Raw genomic sequence first — 24,221 nt, 5'->3', positions numbered from 1 at the left:
CCCTTCCTTATGTTTGTATTCTATACGTGTTTTTCTGATCTGTGCTTTTAATAATAACAAGTTTTATTGCAAATTGTAGAAATTGCAACTCAACCAGGTAGCATTCTTTCACGTAAGAGTTAATAGTCTCCAACCCATTTTTCTTTAGAATTTTCTAGGGATACTGAAATTGCCTTAAGTTTGTATTCTAGACGTGCTTTCCTGATCTACACTTTTTATGTAATCTGACATAGAAATGAGTCAACCAGGTAGCATTTTTTACTTAAGAGTTAATAGTATATTTCTTTACGGGAACAGAGAAAGTACAAAAAAGTGCTTGCAATCCTTTATTTATTCATAACAAAGTATATACAATTGTGCAAACATAACAATCAGGTCATAGGAGGTAAATAGAGCATTTGATTACATGTACTTTGCCATTCTGTGAAAGTAACAGAGAAGCAAAATATCCCTTTTCCAGAAGTAAAATTGTAGAGAATCGAGAATGTATTCAGGGGTAACATAGCCATTTCTGTACACAAGAGTTTTGTTACTTTAGAGAGGAAGTTGTAGTGACAAAAGAAGTCCGCAAAGGGACATTTTACCACTCATTGTTACAGAGAAGTAAATGCCCACACTTTCAAAATAAAACCACGTAGAGATTTATGTACGTAAATCTTCAGTTCTGTAAATAACAGCTCTTTCTCCACATCTTTCAACTTAAGGCTTAAAACTTTGTTTTTGCAATTAGATTCCATTGGTAATATACGGATAAAGTTTGTACACATCATTCACAATTCACACACACAACAGCTGAGGCACTTTGAACCTGAGGCGGCTACGACGTAACCCCCCGAGTTCTATAGCAGGGTGCGGGAGGTACACAGTACCTAGTTTCCAGTGCCAGACAAGCTCGTACTCACTTCACAACATTGCTAACACATACTACATACTTCAGAAAACACGGCCAAATTTGAGTCGCAGCAAAACGGTCTACGTGTATCAAGGTTTTTTTATCCCCCCCTTTAGAAGTTACCAAACCCCTAGCAGTACTCCTAATGCTGCTTCAAGATTCATATGAACTGTACACATTTTAAGATCCAAGATTTACCTAAGGGTGAACCTCAAGCATTCTTTTTCATATTTTTGTAATTTCATTTTGCATTCAGATCAAGTTCTAACCATGTGAGCATTGTATAAAGCATGGCACAACAAGTGGTTTTAAAGCATGGATTTTGAAAAACTTTCAACTCCAAGTCTTTGCAGTGCGGTTAAAACCCTATATTTGTGTTATAATTAACTGCAATTTCATGGAGTGTTATTACATTCATATATAGGATTTGTCTACACGAGCACAGAGTGTAACTATGGTGTAATATCTATTTGTAACACAGAAAATATGAACATTTGGAAGAGTAAACCCATAGTAGAATTGCAGCAAGCATAGCTTGCATGTATAATATATAAAGCTGTACACTGTAACATATTTGTCTACTGTTTCGCGAGATTACCAGTGTGTATGGATGACGCTATCATTCAAATGTAGCACAAGCTTTCTGTGAATGCCAGGCTAGTAAACTGCCTTCTGTGTCAACCAATAGTGAATACAAGTGGTTTATTTAAATTTGTGCCTTCAGAAAGTAGGCCATCTCTTTGGAACTTTGAAACAAGTTATCCAGTAAAAAGACTGTGTGAGGTTTGCTCAACAAATCTAACTGCATAGCCATAGGTAAAAAAGTATTACTTGACCACAAAGTAGCAAGCAGGTATACCTGTTCTTATTGTGTCCCTACAAAGGTTCAGAAACATAGACAAATAGATTCCAGACCAACTTATTGCCATGATTACTTGAGATAGAGCCCTGCTGTTGGAAACTTGGGCATGCAGGTCTTTTTCACACCTTCAATAGACACTTTTGTTTAAAATTCTAATATAGAAAAATGCTTAAATTAAACTTTCTATCAAAATGCCCTCAAACTCAGGGTGTCTTCTGCAAAGCCTGAAATTGTTTTGTTTTTTTCACAAGCAAAAGAGCAACAGTTTACATGCGAAAATGCATTCAAATAGCTTGAACTAAGGTCTCCCCTGCAGAATAACAAACTGGGTATTCTTCATGCAACAGCAATTTTTCCACCAGATACTTTTCAGAAAAATGAGCTAGTGGGAATAAGATTTCAAGTTATCTGCCACCATGACAACATTGTGGGTAATGGTTTGTTACATCTTTTTGCAAGTTTGGGTTGGAAAAACATTGTTAGTAAAAATTAAGATAAGGAAACTAAACTATAAATTAAGTAATCAATAAATAAATCATTTCACTTTGTGTAGAAAATGGGAAGCTGTAAACGACATGTAGAAGATTAGACAAGTGAAATTGACCTCTAAGGACAATGGTACCACAATTTTGATGGAGAAATTAGATACCTAAATGCAGCTTTCTATCAGTTTTCAAAATACCTTATCCAAAATGGCTTGGTCCAACTTGCTCTATACTATGGGGAAAAGCTTGCATCAAAATGCCAACCAGTGCACAAGGGAAGTTTTTTTTTTACACAACCCACCCTTTCCAAGAATGGAACAATCTACCAGTCTTGTTGAAAAGATCTGATCTTAGATCACACCATTTCTGATGACAGGGGGGTTCTTCCTGTGTGGTAAGGGTTCTTTACAATGGGGGCCGCTTAATGTTTTTGCTGGCGATTTCTTCCTCTTTCATCTTGATGCGGAAAGTGTCCAGTTTCTGCTTCAGCTCACTCCACTTCTGAATCTTCTTGTCCAGCAGGTCAGACAGTGTAGATGAGTAGGCTGTGGAATATAAAACACAGAATTTAGTTCAGCAATTCATCTTCTGAAATCAAAATTAAGTCAGCCACAGCACGTCAATGAAGGTTGGGCATCCAGTTGATAAAACACGCCAAAATGCAGTTACTAAAGCAACTGGAAATTTGGAAATGGTCACGTTTCAGACAACATCTGTTGTCTTTTGCCATTGACACTGGGGAGAACTTGTTAACCTGCTGTTAATTTTCTATCCAATCTCTTTTAGAGAACTGGAAATTTGGAAATGGTCACGTCTCAGACAACATCTGTTGTCTTTTGCCATTGACACTGGGGAGAACTTGTTAACCTGCTGTTAATTTTCTCTCCAATCTCTTTTAGAGAACTGGAAATTTGGAAATGGTCACGTCTCAGACAACATCTGTTGTCTTTTGCCATTGACACTGGGGAGATCTTGTTAACCTACTGTTAATTTTCTCTCCAATCTCTTTTAGAGAACTGGAAATTTGGAAATGGTCACGTCTCAGACAACATCTGTTGTCTTTTGCCATTGACACTGGGGAGATCTTGTTAACCTGCTGTTAATTTTCTCTCCAATCTCTTTTACATATCAATTCGTAGCTAGGTTACAAAATAACTGCTCTCCAACAAGATCTAACCAGTGTCACTAATGACAGACAATGGAAGACAACAGATGTTGTTTGAAACGTTTGACCATTTCCAAAATCATATCCAGTTGCTTTTGATTAACTGCTCATTTGTGAAAGTCAGCCACAGCTGCATGCTTCAGTCCTCTATACTGAATAGATCTTCCTTGGAAGTTTTGTGCAATTGCAACACATACATGTATCAAGACATATTGTCACTACTTAGCTTTACAAGATACAGTACCTTTAAACAACACTGTCTGTTTTGTGGTATTTTTATTTATTTTATTTATTTGCCAATGATACAACTCATTACACGGATCTGCCTAGGCAGCTTTGGGCTGGTAGCGGCAGATCCACAGAGATACAGACGAACATACATCATCGGTCGACGTGATCGCACATGTTCGCACATGTTTACACACGACGGGGTTATACCGCCCCTTACGGGGTGACATACCCTTTCATATGCGCCAGGTCTCCCGTCCGGTTGAATGATGTAAATCACCGTGAGCCGAAGCTAGGTACTCATTTTCACCTGAGTATAGTGAGGAAAGCCATGTAAAGTGCCTTTCCCAAGGGCACAAGATCGGTAACACGGCAGGCGGTTTCGAACCCGCAACCTCTCGGTCACGGGGCGAACACGGTCCCACTGCGCTGCGCTGTGGTATGACATAAGCAGAAGTGGGAAAGACTGGCAGAGGTATGAGAAACGTACCTTCCACATCATAGTCCACTTCATCAGCCATCTCCAGCAGGCCCCGTTCTACAATCACCATCTCCTCCATTTCCTGGGAACATGACAGGCATGTTAACATGATAATATTGATATATGTTAATAGCTTCCTCAGGTTGGTGAAACAAATTGTAGTTTCTTTGGTAACTGTAAATTTTACTCTACCAATATGTATATTTTCATAAACTGTATATTTTTCGCTACCAATGTTTTGGAAACTGCTCTACTGTCTTCATCATGGTGAAGATGTTTTTACACAACCGTTTATCTATCTTGACAAAGAATGTGTCTAGTACTATCTGATTCTTCTAGAGAAAACCTTAAAGAATAGTTCAAAATTGTGAACAAGATTTCTTTTCAGGCTGGAAATTCTTTTTCAATATTTCACATATATTCCTAATCCAATACCAGCAATTTTCAGTCTCATCAACCTATACATGTAAGATCTAACGGTAGGTACCAAAAATGTTTTACCATTGAAATTCGCAGAATAAAATAGATGCCTTGAAAAGAAATGCGTGAGGTGTTTTTGAGGAATGTATGTGAGGGCCTCTCTGAAAAGAAGTGCCGTGGTGAAGGATAAATGTGATACAGCTCCAGCTAAAGTTCTGACCTGTACAGCACTCCTGTGGTCCTCCACCACACACACACACACACACCTGTACAGCACTCCTGTGGTCCTCCACCACACACACACACACACACCTGTACAGCACTCCTGTGGTCCTCCTCCACCACACACACACACACACACACCTGTACAGCACTCCTGTGGTCCTCCTCCACCACACACACACATGTACAGCACTCCTGTACAGCACTCCTGGGGTCCTCCACACACACACACACACACACCTGCAAAGCACTCCTGTGGTCCTCCACCACACACACACACACCTGTACAGCACTCCTGTGGTCCTCCGCCACACACACACACACACACACACACCTGTAGAGCACTCCTGGGGTCCTCCACCACACACACACACACACACACACACACACCTGTACAGCACTCCTGGGGTCCTCCACCACACACACACCTGTACAGCACTCCTGGGGTCCTCCACACACACACACACACACACACACACACACCTGTACAGCACGCCTGTGGTCCTCCACCACACACACACACACACACACACCTGTAAAGCGCTCCTGTGGTCCTCCACCACACACACACTAACACACACACACACACACACAGTCCTGACCTGTAAGGCGCTCCTGTGGTCCTCCACAACCTGTTCTTCCATCTCCTGCAGCTCCTGCAGTGCCTCGTGAAAGTGCAGCAGCTCAAACGACACCTCCCCCTCGTTCTGGGTGGCCAGCAGCTGCAGGTCAGAGTTCTGCGGAGACAGGCTGTTGTTGCGGCTGTTCTCCGGGATGGCGGACAGACCCTGAGACGGGCCCGGGGCACCCGGGTCGCCTGGACCCAGCTCCTTAACCCTAGGGTCAAAGCAATGGTTAACAAAATTCAGTGGGCAGGTAAAAGAAATATTTTCAGATTGTCTTTCGAACACTATGAGTTATTTTTTTGCCTTGTTCTTCTGCAAAGTTGAGGCAAATTTGTAAAGCTTGTAAAGGCAAATCTCACACATGCACAAAGACAACAAATCAAGGTACATTGCATTTCCAGCGACAGCACATTGACCCCCCTTCCCCCTTATATAGCAGTCTTACATAAGGTTGAAAGAGTAAAAAATTACTTGCATTACTCTACAGCTGCCTAACAAAAACCTTTTATGGACATACTTGATACATGCAAGGGCTCACACATGCACAGGCACACATATACATGCATCACAACTACAACCTGGCTGTACACAAGCTCGGAAAGACAGGCAGCTTAGACAGAAGCATAGCATACTCAGGACTGCCTGGGTCATAGCCAGGACTGAGGAGACCGTAAGGGCCATGCTGGTTTGAGGCATCCTGTTCATACTCCTGGAGGGCCAGGGGTGTGCATCCATACTCCTTAACCCTACAAGGTGGGGCACGTTCCAAGGAAGAAAAGGGTGGAGAGAATGTTAGAAAAGAAGAATAAGGGATACAATACCAGTGAAAGGTGGTTATGATAGTGAAGAACAGAAGACACTGGTCATGCTCTGTTTAGATAGATGCCGGAAGTTCAGAAAATCTCCCAAACTTTAAGTTAACCCTTGTCCTGCTGGGAATCATTTTGCCCCTCAAGCTGGTTGATTATTCAGATCAGTAAAGCTTGACCTCTTCTATACTGCTGCTGCAGATTTCCTCCCCCTATCTATGCAATTTGCTGCAATATGCCACATTTTAGTGAGAAATGCCCCAAACCCACTGAACCCACATACATGCATCAAATATGTGCAACCCATATATATACGGGCTCAGCAGGACAAGGGTTAAAGTCAAGTAGATTTACTGCTTGAATGTAGATTAAATGTCTGGAAGAAATGATAATATTACAAATAGAAAAACATGTTCTTCCAAGTAACTAGACATGCTGCACTATAGCCTTTCCAAATTTCCAGCATCTTCCCAGACTACCAGTGACCAGTGTAAAAAGATTGTTGGGGGTGTTGGTGGGGAGTGATGGTTAGGTGTGGCCTTACCTGTCGGCATATCTGAGAGTGTTGAGGGTGTGTTCACAGCTGCTCGACCCTGGAGAGATCATAGCAATCTGCAGAACACAGAAAATCTTAGGCTAAAACAACAAGTTTCTCTTTATATTCCAGTACCAATTTTGTACATTCATCAAAAAGTTTTGTGACAAGGAATATATCATATATCTATCACTTTTGAGAGTTGATTTTCAAGGGGGCCCACCATACATGTAAACAGAACAAGACTTGTTACATTCAGTCAAAGTGGAGACATACAGTAGAGGACATAAAATGCAAGGTGTCCAAACAAAATCAGTGTCCATTACTGCTATCAATTTCTTAGAAAGCTTGGCTCAATACTGAGCCTATGTCACCTAATAGAAACAATAAATTAAAGTAGTTGATACCTTCAACTGAGAAAACATCAAGGTACCACTCACCATGCATGTCTTGGACCTCTCCCCAATGAAGGAGTCTCTGAGTACCTGGGTCAGCTTACTGGCACGGAAGGGTGTGTGGACGGAGTTAGGCCGGCCGAGGGCACGTATACACTCCTGTTACAGGAACAAAGAAATACTTCATTTACTTTTATATACAACTGGTTTTGTATCTTTAAAAAAGTTAAGCTTTTTAGAAACTTGGAGCTGAGTGCAAAATTTGGAATAGAATTCAAGTTGGGTAACTAAAAAGTTAAGTTGAATCCCTGGTGTTGTTGTTCATGCCACCAAAAGGCCTCCATGCACGAAGACAAGACTCAAGTTGCACTCTTGCAACTGTCTTTTTAAAGAGGGAAGGAATTCTCCCCATACATTGAACTTATGTACATTTGGTGCAGTGTCTATCTTTTACTATGAAGTCAGAAGATTAGTTCACAATCGGCTAAAGCTAGTTTCCATTCTCTAACACAGACCTTGAGAGCGAGTAAACTCTTGTTGATCTCGGCTCCCTCCATCCGTGTCTGTCGGTCCGAGCTGATGGTGTCTGCACCTCTCTCATTACCTGCACAAAAAAGTAACACTTTAAGTTCAATAACTGTAGACTCTTTTCCAACACTTACGCTTTGATTGGTCTATTACAAGTACAAATGTACAAGTAGTGTCCATACACTTACCAAATCAGGTAACAATTGCATGAGATCAGCACATTTATAAGAAGTTTTTCTCACCTGCCAAGTCGATCAGGGAGAACTTTCCAAACATTTTTCTTGTTGCCCTGGTGGAAGAAAAAACAACCTCGTTAAGAACAACATTTCCATGCCTACCCGTCTCAAAACATTCCATAAAAAAACAAGGTGGTAAACTTATTCTTGTGCTCAAAGTGTGTCTCTCCTCTAACATGGAACCTATACAGCTTGATATCAATTCAAATCCAGATTTCCCCACAAACAGCAAGACAGTGAAATGGCTTTAACCAATAGAGTCATACCAATGTTAACATAGATGTATGTGTGACAACAAGACCTGTATACACTGCCCACCTCTTTCGCAGGATCATCTGAAAGACTGCGTGTGAGCGCGAGGAGTGCTGATTGGCTGATGTCTGCCCGGACGTCCTCGTCCTGTTGCCCTCGGTGATGAGTTTGAGCACGTCGTCCACGGTGGTGACATGTTTCTCTGTCAGCCCGACCACCTGCACCTGCTGCTTCCCATCCTCAAGGACACGCAGCTTGTGCTTCTTGTTCTGAAGGTCAAACACCTAAAACACAAGGATGGTTTTTATATATCATTACTTGTCATACCTGGGCCGTGATAACGTTTCATACGGGTGTTCCGGACCGGGCGATAAAAAGCTGTTTCACGCAGGCTTCGAAGACTTCAGTCGACCATTTCGAACATACTCTACCCATGCCAAGTGCGGCGCAGTCAAAAATTTGAATACCTGATTCGGACATTAGAATTGCTGCTATAACTGCTTTTGTTCGAGGAAAACAAAATTTTCTCAACTTCTGGCGCATTTCGCATTGAAACATATGTTTTCTCACGTGGGTATGACATAAAGAAAACACAGTACGGTGTATTCTGCATCACCCTCGGTCCCAGCCTTCCCGTGGGTCGGATCACCCTCCGGCCTTTGGGTGATCCTACCCGCGGAATACACCGTGTTGTATTCTATCAATTAGCAGCTTTTTTTTTTATTCTCAAGCATATTTATTTACTAATCTGGATATCAAGAATGTCATCTAACTTCACTGTTTTTTTTTCTATTACATGTATTGCAAAATGAAATTAAAAAAATAATGATGAAGATTCATTTACAGGAAAAAGAATTTAGGTAAAACGTATTGCATTTTTAACAGAATGGTCCAAAATTTAAAAAGTAAACAGAGTCTCTCGGTTTCCTTACCTTTCCACCATAGATCTCAAAGAAGCTACAGCCAACGATCAGGTCTTGGTTTTTGTAGGCTGCAGAGTTTAGCAGCTTGAAGACATCACGAGCTGGAAAACAACATAAAATGACCATCAGTACCATACACAGTACATCATCTCTGTCAGAGAGAAGTGTGTTGTGAAAGAAAAGACCATTATCATAAGTTTGATTCATGTTTATAGTTGTTTCACATATCTAATCCGATAAGTATACAAGTCTATTTCTAAAGAGAATTTGTTCTAAACATATCTTGACTTGCAATCCTGACAAAACTTACCAGCGAGTGCATAGATGCCCTTGGACGTGTCCTGGTCCTTACCCTTGAAGTCTCCGCCCATTGTCTGTTTAAGAAACACACAAAGCAGTCAAGTAGTATGTCAAGAAATCTTTTTATCATATCACAAAAGAACAACGACAAAGTTTTCCTTACCGAATCACAATTTGAAAGAAAATGACTGAGAATTTTCAGACTTGTGTTACTGACAATATTTTTGTTTGTAACAGAAAACTTAAAAGCAAGGATGCAAAGTTGACCTACATGGGTTTTGCCACTTCCAGTCTGTCCATAGGCAAAACAAGTGGCCATGCCTCTCTCAAATATGGTTTCCACTAAAGGCTTGGCTGTGTATCTAAAACAGGGGAAGAAATTAAACAAGTTACAACTAAACTATCACAAAATGACTGATATTCACAACATTAGTAAATGGTTGAATGTACATGTATGCAGTAAAAATAATAGATGCGGCGTTGAAATAAACAATTAATGGCTTTGAACAAACTGCTAAATTCAAAATGAGTTAAAAGTATACCGAATGCAACACACAGACTCACTTGGGGAAGGTAGACAATGCTCTGCCCCATCTATCTAAACAAAATCCTGTGTCCCTTACCTGTAAACTGTCTCGTTTGAAGCTGAATCGTCAAAGGAATAGTCAAATCGGAAGGTGTGATTCTCCAAGTACTTGGTCAGGTCCACCTTCAGTTTACACTCATGGACCTGGGAACGGGAAGATAGAAAGAAGGAGTGAATGAATAAATCAATGAATGAATGAGTGTTACTGCACATTCATAGCCAATTTCCTAGTAAGAAGATATGCTAGCTTTGGACATGAATATTGGACAAAGCCCTTAGTACAATGCAGGCATCTGTAACATTTAACGTGTTGCTTTTCTTCTCACGCAGATGAACTCACCACTGTGTTGTGTTTGTCTGGAGTTGTGATGACGTCCACTTCCTTCTTGGCCATCTCCTTCTTGTTCAGTGGTCTTTTCCTGACACATACACAGATCTGGTGGTCCTCAATCTAGGGAAAAATCATCTCAAGTTTAGAAGATAATACATGTACAACTTATATAATTGTTCTACTTCAGGCTTCAAACTTTCCTGCTGTTTTTCTGTTTGTACATGTTCAAACACTGCCTTCACACTGCTTCTAGAGGTCTTTAAATCAAATCTTAACCATTCTTTCTTGTAACTGTAAGCCATTGTGCTTGCATTTAAAAAATGCATGCACACAAGGAAGCACACAACTAGCTGACACCCTTAATTTGAAAGTTCATCTGTGTCGGTAGAAGTCTTTCTGGTTAAAGTTGAACTGTAATTTCCAACACAAAATTTTTGCCTGATCAGCTCCAGTCTTTGTCAATCAATGAACAATCCACTGCTTCTGTGTCAGTGACGTCAGTTTTTTTTAGAGAGCACACGTGACTCGGTGAGCAGTGGATCATAAGTTGCAGGAAGTCTATGGCACCAAGTCCTTGACAAACACAGGAGCTGATCAGTAGAAAATTTGATCCAATTGCACAAGAAACTGCTACTAGTCTATTTCTTATAACACCATCTAAAACTTGTGTTTCATTGCTTTTATCAAGGAGGGCCTTGCTTTTATAGACATGATGTCCAGATCCCAAACCAAGCAGACTTACAGGGTCAGCATTAGTGATAGTTTTGATGTCCAGGTTCAGACTTACAGGGTCAGCACTAGTGATAGTTTTGATGTCCAGGTTCAGACTTACAGGGTCAGCATTAGTGATAGTTTTGATGTCCAGGTTCAGACTTACAGGGTCAGCATTAGTGATAGTTTTGATGTCCAGGTTCAGACTTACAGGGTCAGCATTAGTGATAGTTTTGATGTGAAGGTTCAGACTTACAGGGTCAGCATTAGTGATAGTTTTAATGTCCAGGTTCAGACTTACAGGGTCAGCATTAGTGATAGTTTTGATGTCCAGGTTCAGACTTACAGGGTCAGCATTAGTGATAGTTTTAATGTCCAGGTTCAGACTTACAGGGTCAGCATTAGTGATAGTTTTGATGTCCAGGTTCAGACTTACAGGGTCAGCATTAGTGATAGTTTTGATGTCCAGGTTCAGACTTACAGGGTCAGCATTAGTGATAGTTTTGATGTCCAGGTTCAGACTTACAGGGTCAGCATTAGTGATAGTTTTATGTCCAGGTTCAGACTTACAGGGTCAGCATTAGTGATAGTTTTGATGTCCAGGTTCAGACTTACAGGGTCAGCATTAGTGATAGTTTTGATGTCCAGGTTGGAACGGAAGGCTCGGACCATCTGTAGGAACTCCCAGTTGGGGTTGCCAGGCTCGTAGTCCGGGTCGTTCGTGCGGCGCTTCTTCTCGTCTTCCATCCGCTTCCGCCGCTCCTCGCGGTCCTGCTTCAACCTCTCCACCTCCTTCACACAGTTGGAGCGTCTGCGGGCTGAGGGGGGGAAAGAGAGATTTGAATTTAAATAGTAATCCTACTCAGAAGTGGAATGTTTTTTGTATCATGTATTTTCAACCATCATATCCACTTTTAGCATAGTAGTGCTTCAGGCATGCATTTCATTGGTCATATCACAACAACTTCCATGTGTAACTCTAAGGTATACAGAACAGATTCTTGAATGCCTTAATCCCTTAATTGATTCAGCAAACCACATGTTGTGTTACATTGAATCTTAGATTCTAGGATCCGTCAGCCCACAGAAAAACTTCAGACTACTGGGTAGTGTCTGAATTGATGCGAGATGTCATCTAGTATGTATTTCATGTTACAAATAATCAATTTTAACCTTTAACCTGTTCATTACAGTGAGTCTTACACAATGTTACAATAGATTGCACCATAGATTGCTTACATGCTGGGATAGCCTGCTTCTTGACTGCCTCCACAGCAGCGGGGGGTGCAACCGGGGCAGCGTCACCATTCTGTGCTGGTGGGACGATGGTGGGGCGCGATTTGGCAGTGGGGACTGCAGCGAAAGAGAAAATTGCAATCAATAAGAAAGCTGTTAACACAGCACTAATGAAGACACAACTGCAAACAACTTGGTGAAGTTAGCGCATGTGTACCATTATGCCTTTCTTATTCACCCCATGACAAGGCAAATTGTTGCAGGATGTAAAGGCACAAAATGCAGCATGTTCGGCAAAGTTAAATCTCCATGAAAATCTACAGCAATGAAGACTAGAGAAACTAAAATATCAGCTATTGTACATAGCAAACATGATCTAAAAGCTGCTGGTATAGTGTGATAAGCTGATTAGTAATCAATAATTCATTGACCTCCTTGGCAAGCTGCTGATAAAAACTGGAAGGCATTTTCAAAGCATGATAAGCCCACTAAATGTTCGATTGGCATTTGACGAAGATAAAGATACACATGTCAAATTTCTATCTAATAAATGTGCTTCTATAAGAAGGTAGCAAAATCACATCGTAGGCAAGGAGAATAGGAAAGAAAGAATGCAGGGGTTACTCAAACTGAAAGGATTGGCCATTTTCTCACAAGGACAGGGTTTGGTTTTATTTGACTATCACTCATCATGATCAGTAAATAGGAATTTCTCATGTATTAGGCTATGTTGATTCAATTATATGGATGGCACCCATAAGTGTTTCAATTTTCTTCTGCTTACAAGCAAAAGAGAAAGTTTTTAACCATATTGTAAACCATAGAGTTGCTTCAAAATGAGCAAATAAAGTTATATAAACTGCACACAAAAAATCTAAAATGGATGCTCATGTCAAAGAATACCAAGAAGTCAATTCCAAAGATGAGAAAGACAACAAAAAAAATCCGTTGTTGTTTGTGCCATACTTTTGAGTATTCAGTCAATTGTTTGACCTTCCCTTCTACATAGGTTTCATAATGAAAAAAACTTTTCTTTTTGTTAACTTTTTTTCAAACTTGCATACGTTCTGGGTTCCCATATAGGATGGCATTCAAACAATCAAATCAAAATGGCCATAAAAATAATTTGTAATTGCCAATGATCAGTAGTAATTTAATTTCAAGCCTTCTTTGAGCGTTGCATTTTAGGTACTAGTATGTACCAGCAGAACCTTGGGCGGAATAATGGCCAATCTCACAACCAACTCACCTGCCTTGGCACTGGAACGTCGAAGAGAATCTGAGGGGGTACATAAACATAACAGGAGAGGGGGTGACGGGAGGAAGGGGTGTATGTACAGGGGGGTGGTTACAATATGACTCATAACAATCACATCTGTTTTATGGAATTTGATCTTTCAAATAATCAAAACAAAGGTCTTGACTTGATTACCTTAAAATGATTACCATGTCTGTCTCCTCTTTTATTGTGGTGGGGTGGTTGACTCATGCTAGGTTTTCATGATGCATGCCATAATGGTTTTAGTGTCCATAAATGTATTTACATGTAATTTTTCATAACAGACTTAATAAGTAATTTCAATTTAGATTTAGCATGCCATCAACATATATAGGCATCACCTTGTGAGTCACATTATAGCCACTTTCAAATCAACAACACCTCGGAAACAGTTCTACCAGTCCTGAACACCCCTATTCTCTAAATCAAATGGCCCAAGCTCCATTTCCTACAATATGCAGCTGGACCATAAGACTTCAGAACCAGGGGTGTGCAGGATTGTTGGTGGTTTCTCACCTGTTCTACTAGAGGATCGTCTCATAGTTCCTAACATGACAGAAATAGAGAGAAGATAGTGCAGAGAAGTGACATTGAGAACAACACAAGGTGAAAGACAAAGACAACACCATAACAGAGCATATGTACAGTACAGGTACAACATTGCACACATTTCAAGCTTGAAGCTGAACAAGAGTTAGTTAGTCAGATAGCAGATGCACAAATCTTAATTTACAACTACAATGATAATGATTTCACAGGAACAAAATGTTCTAGCATTGGGAGGACCTGTAAAGCGACATATAGTACATATAAATATGCTGACACAGTACTTATTAAAAGACAGCAGAACTAAACATAGCTACAGAACGTGTTTCCCTGATGTATATCATTGGACCAAGTGTTGCCTTGCTTGAGAATGAGAACTTCCCTTTCTTTGTCCCCAAATGCAGTTATAAGGCTGCTACAACAAATTAGCCATAGAAGAAAATGTCCCAAATTCATATTCCTCATGATCGAATTACCTGAACTTATTGGGTACCAGCCTGCAACACTCTCAGTAGAACATTGGGGACATTCTCTGTGGTACATTCCTGAAGTTTTAACCACAAGACTTTAGCCCTAGCGGTCAGCATTGGTCAAACTGAAGACCAAAACTTGATGACCGCTGGGCATTTGGCAAAATTGTTTACCTCTAGCTCTTACCATAGCCGGAAAAAAAATAGCATTTTCTTAACATCATCTATTTTGCTGAACAAGTTGCAAGATATTATGTGATCTATTAATCATCAAAAAAAGGACAGATTTTGAAAAGAACAACAACAATGATCACTTATGTAATTTGAAAAGTTGTTTGAAATTTGGAAAATCACATTAACTTAAAACCCATACACATGTACCTGAATACAAAGGGAAACCATACTCTTTCAATTGGCGTGTATATTTTCTAAAATACACATTTATCAACAATTTAGGCTTACAGTTCATTTGATTTTCCAAATCCCCTACATCTTTCTAAATTCTTAGTGCCCAGTGTCAAGTGTTCTTCTCTTTACTTCTCTTAGTTTCTGTCTTCCCTTTGCAGGAGAAAGTAAAGAGACAAAAGTATTGCTCAAGAGGCAAACAACAGAAAAGAGACAATAACAAAAGTGGACTTAACACAGAGCAGGGTTCGAAATACACACACTTAACTTGCAATTTGCATGTAATTTTTTAGATTTGCATGTAAAAATATTCTGAACTTTCAATCTTGCATGTTGAAAATATCTGGCCTATAATACTGAGGAATTAGACACCCTACTCTTAGACAGAACGACATATGGACGTCTTTCTTTTTCCTTCCTTGTTTGTGATTGAAATATGCTGATTATGTGGATATCTTTCCAAAATTTCAAGTTCTGTCTATGTTTTTATGCGCCGATTTCTGTCAGTCAAAAGTGATAGAATGGGCAAAATTATTATCTGTCCTGAGCAGCAAAATTCCACCAAAGCATAGATGCTGGACTAGTATAGACTAGTTGTATTATGCATGTAAATTTTTCAATTTGCACGGAAAATTTTTGCCAACTTGCAATTTTGCATGTAGTAAAAAAAAATTATTTCGATCCCTGCAGAGACATGCACTAAAACAGTAAAAGGATGTACAATTACTACAAAGAACACACAACGGATAAGCCTGCCTGGATATTCATGATCATGCATCCTAGACACCATGTTCACCTGCAGTATCTTTACACAACAGCAAACACAAGATAATATCAGGGGTTAAACAAGGTTTCAATATTCTGTTTAACTTTATACTTATAAGAATCCTTGCACATTTTCTTTATGTGACCTTAACCAAAACATTTTGCCAGTTTTCTGGACATTTTTTTTATAAATGCTGAATTATTCCATCACATAAACTGCTGCTACACTAATATTTTTACGATAGATTTTTCATGATATCGGCATTACTCACTTCTTGACTCTTGGTCCCTCGGTGTAATGCTGCGGGCTTGCTGAACTGCCATCGACGGGCGAGAAGGCTGGAGTTGATGATATAGTTTGTCATTAGCTATATGTCAGCTAGACTTGGAAATATGCTTTGACTGGTCACTTGATGATGCTCTGCTAGCATTACTTGTACATTTTTGGACGTTCACACATTTCTATCAATGTCAAATACAATACAGTATACATACACAGATACAAGCATGTTCCTAGTCCATACATGTATATTCTAAGATATAAACTAGAATAGCACTCACTATATATTGTGGATCATCGCAATCATCATCTTCTAACGGGATAAACATCATGGTTACAATTGGAAGGAACGCAATGGTGGTAAGACAAATCCAAAATAGTCCCAAGCTGGCTTTCAGACGAGAATATTTGAAGAGACCTAATGACTTAGAAAAAACCTTGCTCATTACTAATTTATAAGGCTCAAAAGGACAGGGCGGTACCAAAGAAGGTTTATGGGGGGTGTCAGGACACATAACGTCACGTTTTTATCTCCACACTAAGATTTCTTATAAAAATAGCAATGAACTTCTGAAAACAATGAAAACCACACTTTGACAGGGTGAGCAAGAGCATCGCATTAATGCAATAACTAGCTGAACCTTTCTAGTGCTGTAGTTTTACATCTGACAATGTTTATGGTTAATTGTTGCCAAGTACTTGATTCTGTTGTGACAGCATCAAAAGAAGTTGGTTACATTTACAGAACCAGACAAAGGTGTCCAGGTGACCAGAATCAGTCAGGGGCCTGGCTATGAATATTTTACAAGAACTTTCATGTCATAAATGTCGTATGTTTATACCAGATGTCAATCCACCTTAAATGGTGAGTGGTCATAAACTTAAACTTGCTGATCTTTTATCTATTATATGTAGGACCAGTGCTAAGAATATACAATATTTCTGGACAAAGAAAATTTTTTACATAAGCAGCAACGTTTTTGTCTGAAATTAGATCTATATATTCAAAGCTAAATTTCCAACTACTTTAACAGCATCTTGGACAGTATGTCAAAAATGTAAAAAAATACTGGCACATATAGCAAGGAATACAGCTTGCACTTTTTACGCAGGATGTCAACAATAGCTGGGAAGGTCACTAGTATTTGGAGCTTTCCTTAGTGTTTGGGTCCTTATGTTATTATAAACGTTTCAAAGCTTGTAAGTTGTATGTACGTACTGTTACCTTGGCAGAAGGTTGTTGGACCTCAGCATGGGATACTTGTGTAGCAGGCTTCAGGGCAGCATTCAGGGCAAAGATGTTCTCTACCTCAATCTATAAAGATAAGGAAAAGGACAAGTTCTTTGGGGAGGATTTGAAGGATTGCACTGCAAGTGAAAATATTATCATACACACCTGTATTGTCATTTTTTGTCTGTCAACAACAACTTTTCTTAAGTCAATGAATGTCACACTCAACTGTTTTGTTCACAGTCTTATAAACACAGGGTTGGGCAAGTCCTACCCAACTGGCTCGATCGGGCAAGTAACATTTTTCCATTGAGTGAGATTTTGATATACTTGTTTATTTTTATAAGTTCCACCATGGCATCAAGCAATGGTCAACATATAAAAAAATAGAGGCAATGATAAGAATTCCAAATTGCTGAAGTGAAAATGCATATAAACGTGAGATTTGAATTTTGGGCAAGTGAAATATTGGTCTGAGCAAGTAAACTTTTTATCAGGACAAGTGAATTTTAGAAGCCTTGTCCAACCCTGTAAAGGTACAAATTAGTATGATGGATAATGATACTATCTTACTCCAGAAAATTAGTCACAATTGGAATCACAATAGCATATGGCCTATAACTGTCTCTCAAGGTCAACTTGGACTGACCTCACTTTAAGGACACATGATTGACAGCTGGGAACACAAAGAGTTGAAGGTCATACCTCCTTGCCCTTGGTCTCTCCCCTCTCGAACCACTCTACTGTCACACTCTCCTGCTCATCATTCAAACCGCTCACGATGGCTGCATGGATGCGCCCTGGACAAGAAGACAGGCAAATTGTTATCTGTTAATTGCACATATACATGTATGTCATCTGAACCTTTTCAGCTCACAATGCTTAAGGAACAATTTCTGTTTTTATACAGTGACACCTATAGGATAAAGCGATTACATTGTTTTTACTGTTTTTTTAGGTGTGTTCTTCAATCTTCTACAACAGACTAAAACACCTTGCCAGAGGGAGTCGTGCCTTCTTGTTAATTCAAGGCCAACAACTTGTGATATATCATTGATATATGGACGGTTAAGAATAAGAGTCAGGCCAACTATACCCCAAGGCTTTATGTTTCTTGTATACATTTCGAATTTTAATCGACTTTAGTTTAGGGCCAAATATGAATGTTTGATCGGTTTGATTGACGAATCTTTACTGCAGCAGAGGTTTCATTTTCTAACATTTGCTTTGCTTCAAATGTCAACTGATTACTGTTATGCCATTTTACTGATAGCTGTAGCTTCACGCAGACAGAGGGCATAGATACTATGTAGACAAGTCCTCAACATGCCCAGTTAGGCCATGAACCCACTGACCTACCCCTTACCCTTCACTGGTAACTCTCACATTGGTATGTTTTAGTGGGTATCTATTTTCATCATCATCATCATGGGCGGTTTGCCCGTACCCATATCTATTTTAGTGTCAGTCATATATTCTTGTAAACGTTGATTTACTAAAACATGTTGCGAATATACTTTTTACAATGTGTGATTTATAATGCTGAGCCTGAATATTTTTGAGCCTGGTTGAGTGGTTGTTTTTACAAGTTGCACTTGTAGATGTTCTTTTCTTCATTCGTCAAAAGTTCTATCTTTTGAGCCCTATATACATGTACATGAGCATCTATCTAAGAAGACATCCCAACACTTAAGACTGAAGGCATGTTTGCCATGCTACTGATTCGGCAGAAGTGCCACATGTATCACATCCGAGTATATTTGCCATGGCCAACTATGATCACTATGTGGGGCAACTCTGACAGCTGGACCTCTATACTGACCCCTGACCTAATGGGATCAAAGGTCAACATGTCATCTCAGTCTTGACTTTTTCCTTCTCTTCACAGTTGAGCTCTCTAAGTACTAAATCAGGCTAAGCGAACATATTTTTGTGTGGGTTTCAGTCGTGTATGATTTCATAGTTGAAAGTCTCCAATTATCTATAAAATCAAGCCAAAGGGCGAAACAGCATTGTAGCTTTTAGTTGCAATTTTTGGATGTTGAAGGAACTTGCCAAACTGCCAGTCCAAAGACAGGTCACATGTTTATTCATAAACGTTTGGAAGTGTACAGAAATTAACTGGATCAATGGTAACATCATTATAACCACTGGTCTGTTCATTAATGTTTTATAATGTGTCATGTCGTAAACTGTCTGAGAGCCTGAAATGCAAATTTACGACTGTTATTCTAAATTCTAACTTGCTGATGTGAGGTAGACATTTTTCTGATTCTATTAGTATTAGACTTTTATGTGTCTGTTTATGCAACCAGTCCTTCTCTGTATGTCCATGTGTGCATGTTTCATCAATTCATGGCTTGCAACTTGGCAGACAGCAATGGTTTAACTTTAGAATGTACCCATGGGAAAACTATGTCTGGTCTAACAGTTCCAACGAAAAAAAAAACTTATATATGTGCTTGGCTGGCAGTGTACTGAAAACCAAGTTCCATCTGTGTGTCATGCAAAGAGATATGGTAATGACAATAACAGTTAAAAGTCATACATAGACTGAGTCATTCAATCAATAGTAATATCTGCTCAATTGATCAGCAGTTTCTCAGTACTGTGGTCATCACAGGACCAACTTGGTCTTGCTGCTGACTTCACAACTGATGACTTGGTGTTATGACTCAGGAAATTGGAGTTTTCCTTCCATATTTGGCAGACAAATATTGCTTACAGACATGTGCATCGAATAGTAAACTTCACACAGCGGTCTGAAATCTAAACGCACACAGATTAACACCACTTTAAAAAGTTGTGTTTGCGTGTGCCTCCAAGGCTTGACAACGACAACATAATGTGTCTACTGTTTCAGGTACTGTTAACACTCGTTTATCTGTTTGTGCAGTATGTTGATAATGTTGTTATGGCGCTGTGTTACCAAGCGACAATTTGCCTCACCTAGATACCAGGTGTTGAAATTTCCCACAATCAAAACCACAAGTTACACATGGCATTTCATTTGTTTTCGTATTACATAGGATACTACTGCATTGTCTGCATGCTTAGGAATTGAAATGTTAGCTTCAAAGATAAAGCTTGTCTAAGACTTGTTAATCTTTGATTTATCCTGCAATCAATAGAAATCAGTGGCAGTGACATCAATTTTATCAGTGACTATCATTATCAAAGATTCCAAAGAAAACTCTGATCTATATGATATACATTGTAATTTAATGTAGACACTGTAGACTGTACAGTGGTTACAGACTGAATCCTGAGCAGTGCTGCTTTGCCCTATATAATATATTGCAGACTACCAGTTTGCCCAGTGCTTGTCATATCTAACCTAGCAGCTGTACCAACAGTGTTTCCTGTGACACAACCACTGTAACATGCGTCTATCCTCAGCTTAGGTCATATCTAGGGAGAGGCGCGAACTAAAGATAGCGGAAGAAGGGAAAGTGATGGATTTTCACTTTCTTTAATCCCTTCTCAGAGCTTCAAGATAAAACTGGAGCTCTTATCACTCTGTAAGGCATAACTCAAAGCCACTGGTTGCCAAAAGGCTACTTCAGTGTGCTAAAGGTTAAAATACTTGCTATATGACGTCTTGGCGACACGTCCAACCTCTGCAAGACAGGGAAGAACGACGTTAAACCGGATAGTGTGTCTGTGAGTGCTATGGCTGGGTGACAAGGATTTACAAATTACAAGTGTTCCAAGGAGAAACTTTCAAAGTTACCTAAATCTGTGCACACATTCATTTGATATAAATAACAAATATATATTTTTAAAAAAATCAAGTGTTGACAGTCACTCAAGTATCAAAATATGCATATTGTACAGAATTTAGGAGAAAGCTAATTTTTTGCACTGTCACCATGACAGGACTGAAAAGACTCCTGACCCTCCATAGAATCATGTTTTGTGTGGCCTAACCCTGCTATTTACCACTGCTTCAGGTTTCTACACCCCGATATGGGCCATTAATGAGTCTTCCCTAATTACTTAGTCTGCAGCAAGGTTCTGTAGCAATTGGATTTATCAGTAAGAGTTCAGGTAGATGTTTGCATATTGCTTAGGGACAGGCCAGCAACAGGGACAAATTAGCAATCAAGCGCTAGGACTGAGACACAAGCAGTCTGATCTATCATGGGACTGGTGATCCTTTAGTCTAGTGCTCAGTTTTTGTAAAGGAAGATGTTGACAAAACAAGATAATGGCATTAAGGCCCTTGCGATATGTCATTCCTTGGTCATATGACCAATGAACACTTCATTGATATGTAAAATCAATCTAAACATGTACAGTTTTCATATTGCTTATAGAGATTGTTAGTTTGAAGTTATGAACAGTTCAATAAAAAAAGTCAAATTCCAATTCTAAAAAATCAAATAAAAATCACATAATTTGCTACCTTAAAATTAAATGACAAGATCAAACATATATTGTACATTATTTACAAACAAAAAGTTCTACTGAGCATTTTCTTGCAATAGAGTGTCTTCAAACGCTGTTTCTAAAGCTGTAACCATTGGCAACGTTTCAGCGCACAATTTCATTTTACGCTGCCCAACTTCTATGAGCCTGGGAGATAATGCATTTAAGGGGTCAGAACACGGGTGCAGACTGTCATTAGTATGCAGGACTGCAGGCTCTCTGTGTTATCAAGGTGTAGCTGGGATAATGACATCATGTGATGATTTCATGTCGGCTGCATACTGTGTTATATCATTACCACAGAGACGCAAACAAAATGCACCAGCAGTTACAACTGTACTGTATATGGACAAACAGGCCTTTTAAGTTTGTCACTCAATGCTGGGAAATTCAGTACTGATGAATTGTGTGAGCCTGGATCAATGGTGTACTGACAAATAAACAGTTACTGGTTACGCGTATTTTCAGTGAATGTGAAATTTGGGGATTATGCTTTGGACTTCATGACAAATACAGGAAAATTGTCCCTTGAAAATTATGATTACTTTTCTTTTTATCAGAAATGCACAGCTTTCAGAGCATTTATTGTTAAGTCTGTGTAGCTTCATTTTAAAACAAAAAGGTCCAATGGCTGGTATCACTGCAAGCAAGGAAGCCGACGTCGATAGCTGGCGAATTCAGTTAAAAATCCAGTAATGGGTTTTTTAATCAGTGGTAATTACATACAGAATAGCTACAGGATTACAGTATTAGGGAAGCCGAGTGTCATCATTCAAATCAAAATTCAGTATGCGATCATTCATGTGGAAAATGTTAAAATGGGGCCAGACAGATTCCATTACTTTATATCTGTGTCTAATAATAGTAATAACATCTGTATTGTTCACACTTAGAATCAAAAGATTATAATAAAAATGATATCAAAAATAAGCAAAAAATTAAAGCAATGGCCGGGAAGAAATAAAACTGCAAAAATCAACTGTTCTGTGATCCATATCGCACAATTTTGCCTGATTATGCAAATGAGGTCAAACAGGGTTCATTCCATGACACCTGAAATGACAGCTGTCTGATTTACTTATCATTTACAATATGCTGCAACACCTACCTTGTAAATAAATGTGATTTATCTCATTTTTATCTTAACTCTTTGTTTAGATCTCTTTGTTCTGTATCTACGACCGCTATAAAACAAATTATTTCCACAGCCTTTTTTGACAGGAGACAAAAATATGTTTTGTGGCTATAATAATCGCATAAAACTTTAGAGAACGCATTGTTGATGTACAAAACCGCTAGACTAGGGGACTATTTTTGCGCCTTCGTCAGCTTTTGTACAAATAAACATTAGCAGATGACTCAACAAGGCTCCGATATCAAACCCTGGTGACAGACATGACCGTAAAAAATTATTTTACCCGGGGGCTCAAACTCAAAATCAAAATGGCGCGCAAATTTCTCACGGTTGTCAATTTCAGAAAAGTTAGATATCATGCCAAAGCGATAAGCAAATCACCGAAATAAAAGAAAGTAGTGCCAGGTGAACAACAAGATGGGTAAAACGACCCGAACGCGCTAAACGAGAAACATACGAATGGAAATTCAGCCAAAGGAGGGAGGGGGGCAGTGGCGAGGTTCGCCGGTAAACTTACCGTCACTACGCTGGATTCGCACGCTGACGCCGACTTTTAGGCCGCCCCAGTCCATTTTGAGAGCTTAAACTTTCTTCTCTTTCAATTCTGTGCAAATTTTGCAAACAAAGTCGCCCGAAATATGTACTAAACACGGTCTTCTGTCAGTCTCTACGCTGAATCACATCGGTTGAATATTTTTTGAAAGTTTAGTCGCGCATGCGTGATACAAGTGACATGCGCAAGGCCTGCTCATGACGTCATGTGGCAGTGCTGTTTACTCCGCCAGGCGGCGCGCGTGCACGGGCGTTTCTAAGGAACGGTGGCAGCAAAACGACAAAAAGTAGGTACATATCATAAAGAGCAAATGTAAACGTATTTTATAAAAAAAAACACAATTATATAACACTGATAATAAATAAGATACATTAAATCGCAGATAGTTGTACTATTTTGTTACATTAGATTATTTTGAAACGTATTGATGCCATCGGGCAACTCGTTGGATTAGTTGTCATTCTAATCAAGATCGCTAGAGGACACTGTTGAGATGTCATGTGGTATCAGGTGAAAGTTCAACTTTTTTGGAAGGTTTGGGTGATCATCTGCTTATTTGGGCTCGATCTAGAAGCTATCTGAGACACAAAGTGTAAGCGACAAAAAGGTAAGATCATTTCTGTAGCATTAGATAATGTTGTTGTTCTTGTTGTTCTTGTTGTTGTTGTCCTTCATTATTGTTGTCCGTCTATTATTTCGCTAGACGTGGTCTCTTGGTGCTGAGTAACACATGGTTCGCTTATAAGCAACATCATGATCACGCTCTACTGTTGTTGTTTTCCAACTACATTGTCTCCCTGCCTGACTTGCACTGACTAAGGAAGTTTAATTTCCTTCGTTCCCATGAAGAGTGGGTCTTTTCAGAGATAAAAAAGATATCTTCTTATTTCCCCAAGATAAAAA

At 39.4% G+C, this 24,221-nt stretch overlaps 2 protein-coding genes across 10 annotated transcripts in view; one reads left to right on the top strand and one right to left on the bottom strand.

Annotated features, from left to right (window-relative positions):
* Positions 1–313: 313 nt before the first annotated feature.
* LOC118431726 (kinesin-like protein KIF2A) lies at positions 314–23,481 on the bottom strand. Of its 9 annotated transcripts, none has more exons than XM_035842993.1 (22): positions 23,283–23,481; positions 17,905–17,999; positions 17,188–17,283; positions 15,961–16,027; positions 14,019–14,048; positions 13,473–13,502; positions 12,227–12,340; positions 11,603–11,805; positions 10,286–10,396; positions 9,983–10,089; positions 9,631–9,721; positions 9,370–9,433; positions 9,069–9,160; positions 8,203–8,420; positions 7,891–7,937; positions 7,636–7,724; positions 7,166–7,279; positions 6,735–6,802; positions 6,014–6,127; positions 5,358–5,592; positions 4,123–4,195; positions 314–2,784 (listed from the first exon to the last, which is right to left on the bottom strand). In XM_035842993.1, exons 1-22 carry the CDS (start codon positions 23,335–23,337, stop codon positions 2,645–2,647), a joined length of 2,253 nt encoding a protein of 750 aa, XP_035698886.1. In that variant the 5' UTR covers positions 23,338–23,481; the 3' UTR covers positions 314–2,644. The 9 variants fall into 9 exon arrangements, with proteins under 9 accessions (XP_035698886.1, XP_035698887.1, XP_035698889.1 ...); XM_035842994.1 differs by having other exon boundaries at positions 17,194–17,283; positions 23,283–23,479; XM_035842996.1 differs by lacking the exon at positions 13,473–13,502 and having other exon boundaries at positions 23,283–23,480.
* Positions 23,482–23,827: 346 nt separating this feature from the next.
* LOC118432226 (leukotriene-B4 omega-hydroxylase 3-like) overlaps positions 23,828–24,221 on the top strand; it is a 9,511-nt gene continuing 9,117 nt past the window's right edge. The window contains exon 1 of the mRNA XM_035843757.1: positions 23,828–23,925. The gene's annotated coding sequence lies outside the window, so the exon portion shown is untranslated. The remainder of the gene's footprint in view (positions 23,926–24,221) is intronic.

This window comes from Branchiostoma floridae, chromosome 15 (assembly GCF_000003815.2).
Source record: "Branchiostoma floridae strain S238N-H82 chromosome 15, Bfl_VNyyK, whole genome shotgun sequence".
NCBI lineage: Eukaryota > Metazoa > Chordata > Leptocardii > Amphioxiformes > Branchiostomatidae > Branchiostoma > Branchiostoma floridae.
The sequence above is the reverse complement of the archived record's forward strand: the minus strand, read 5'-3'. Positions and strand labels throughout refer to the sequence as shown.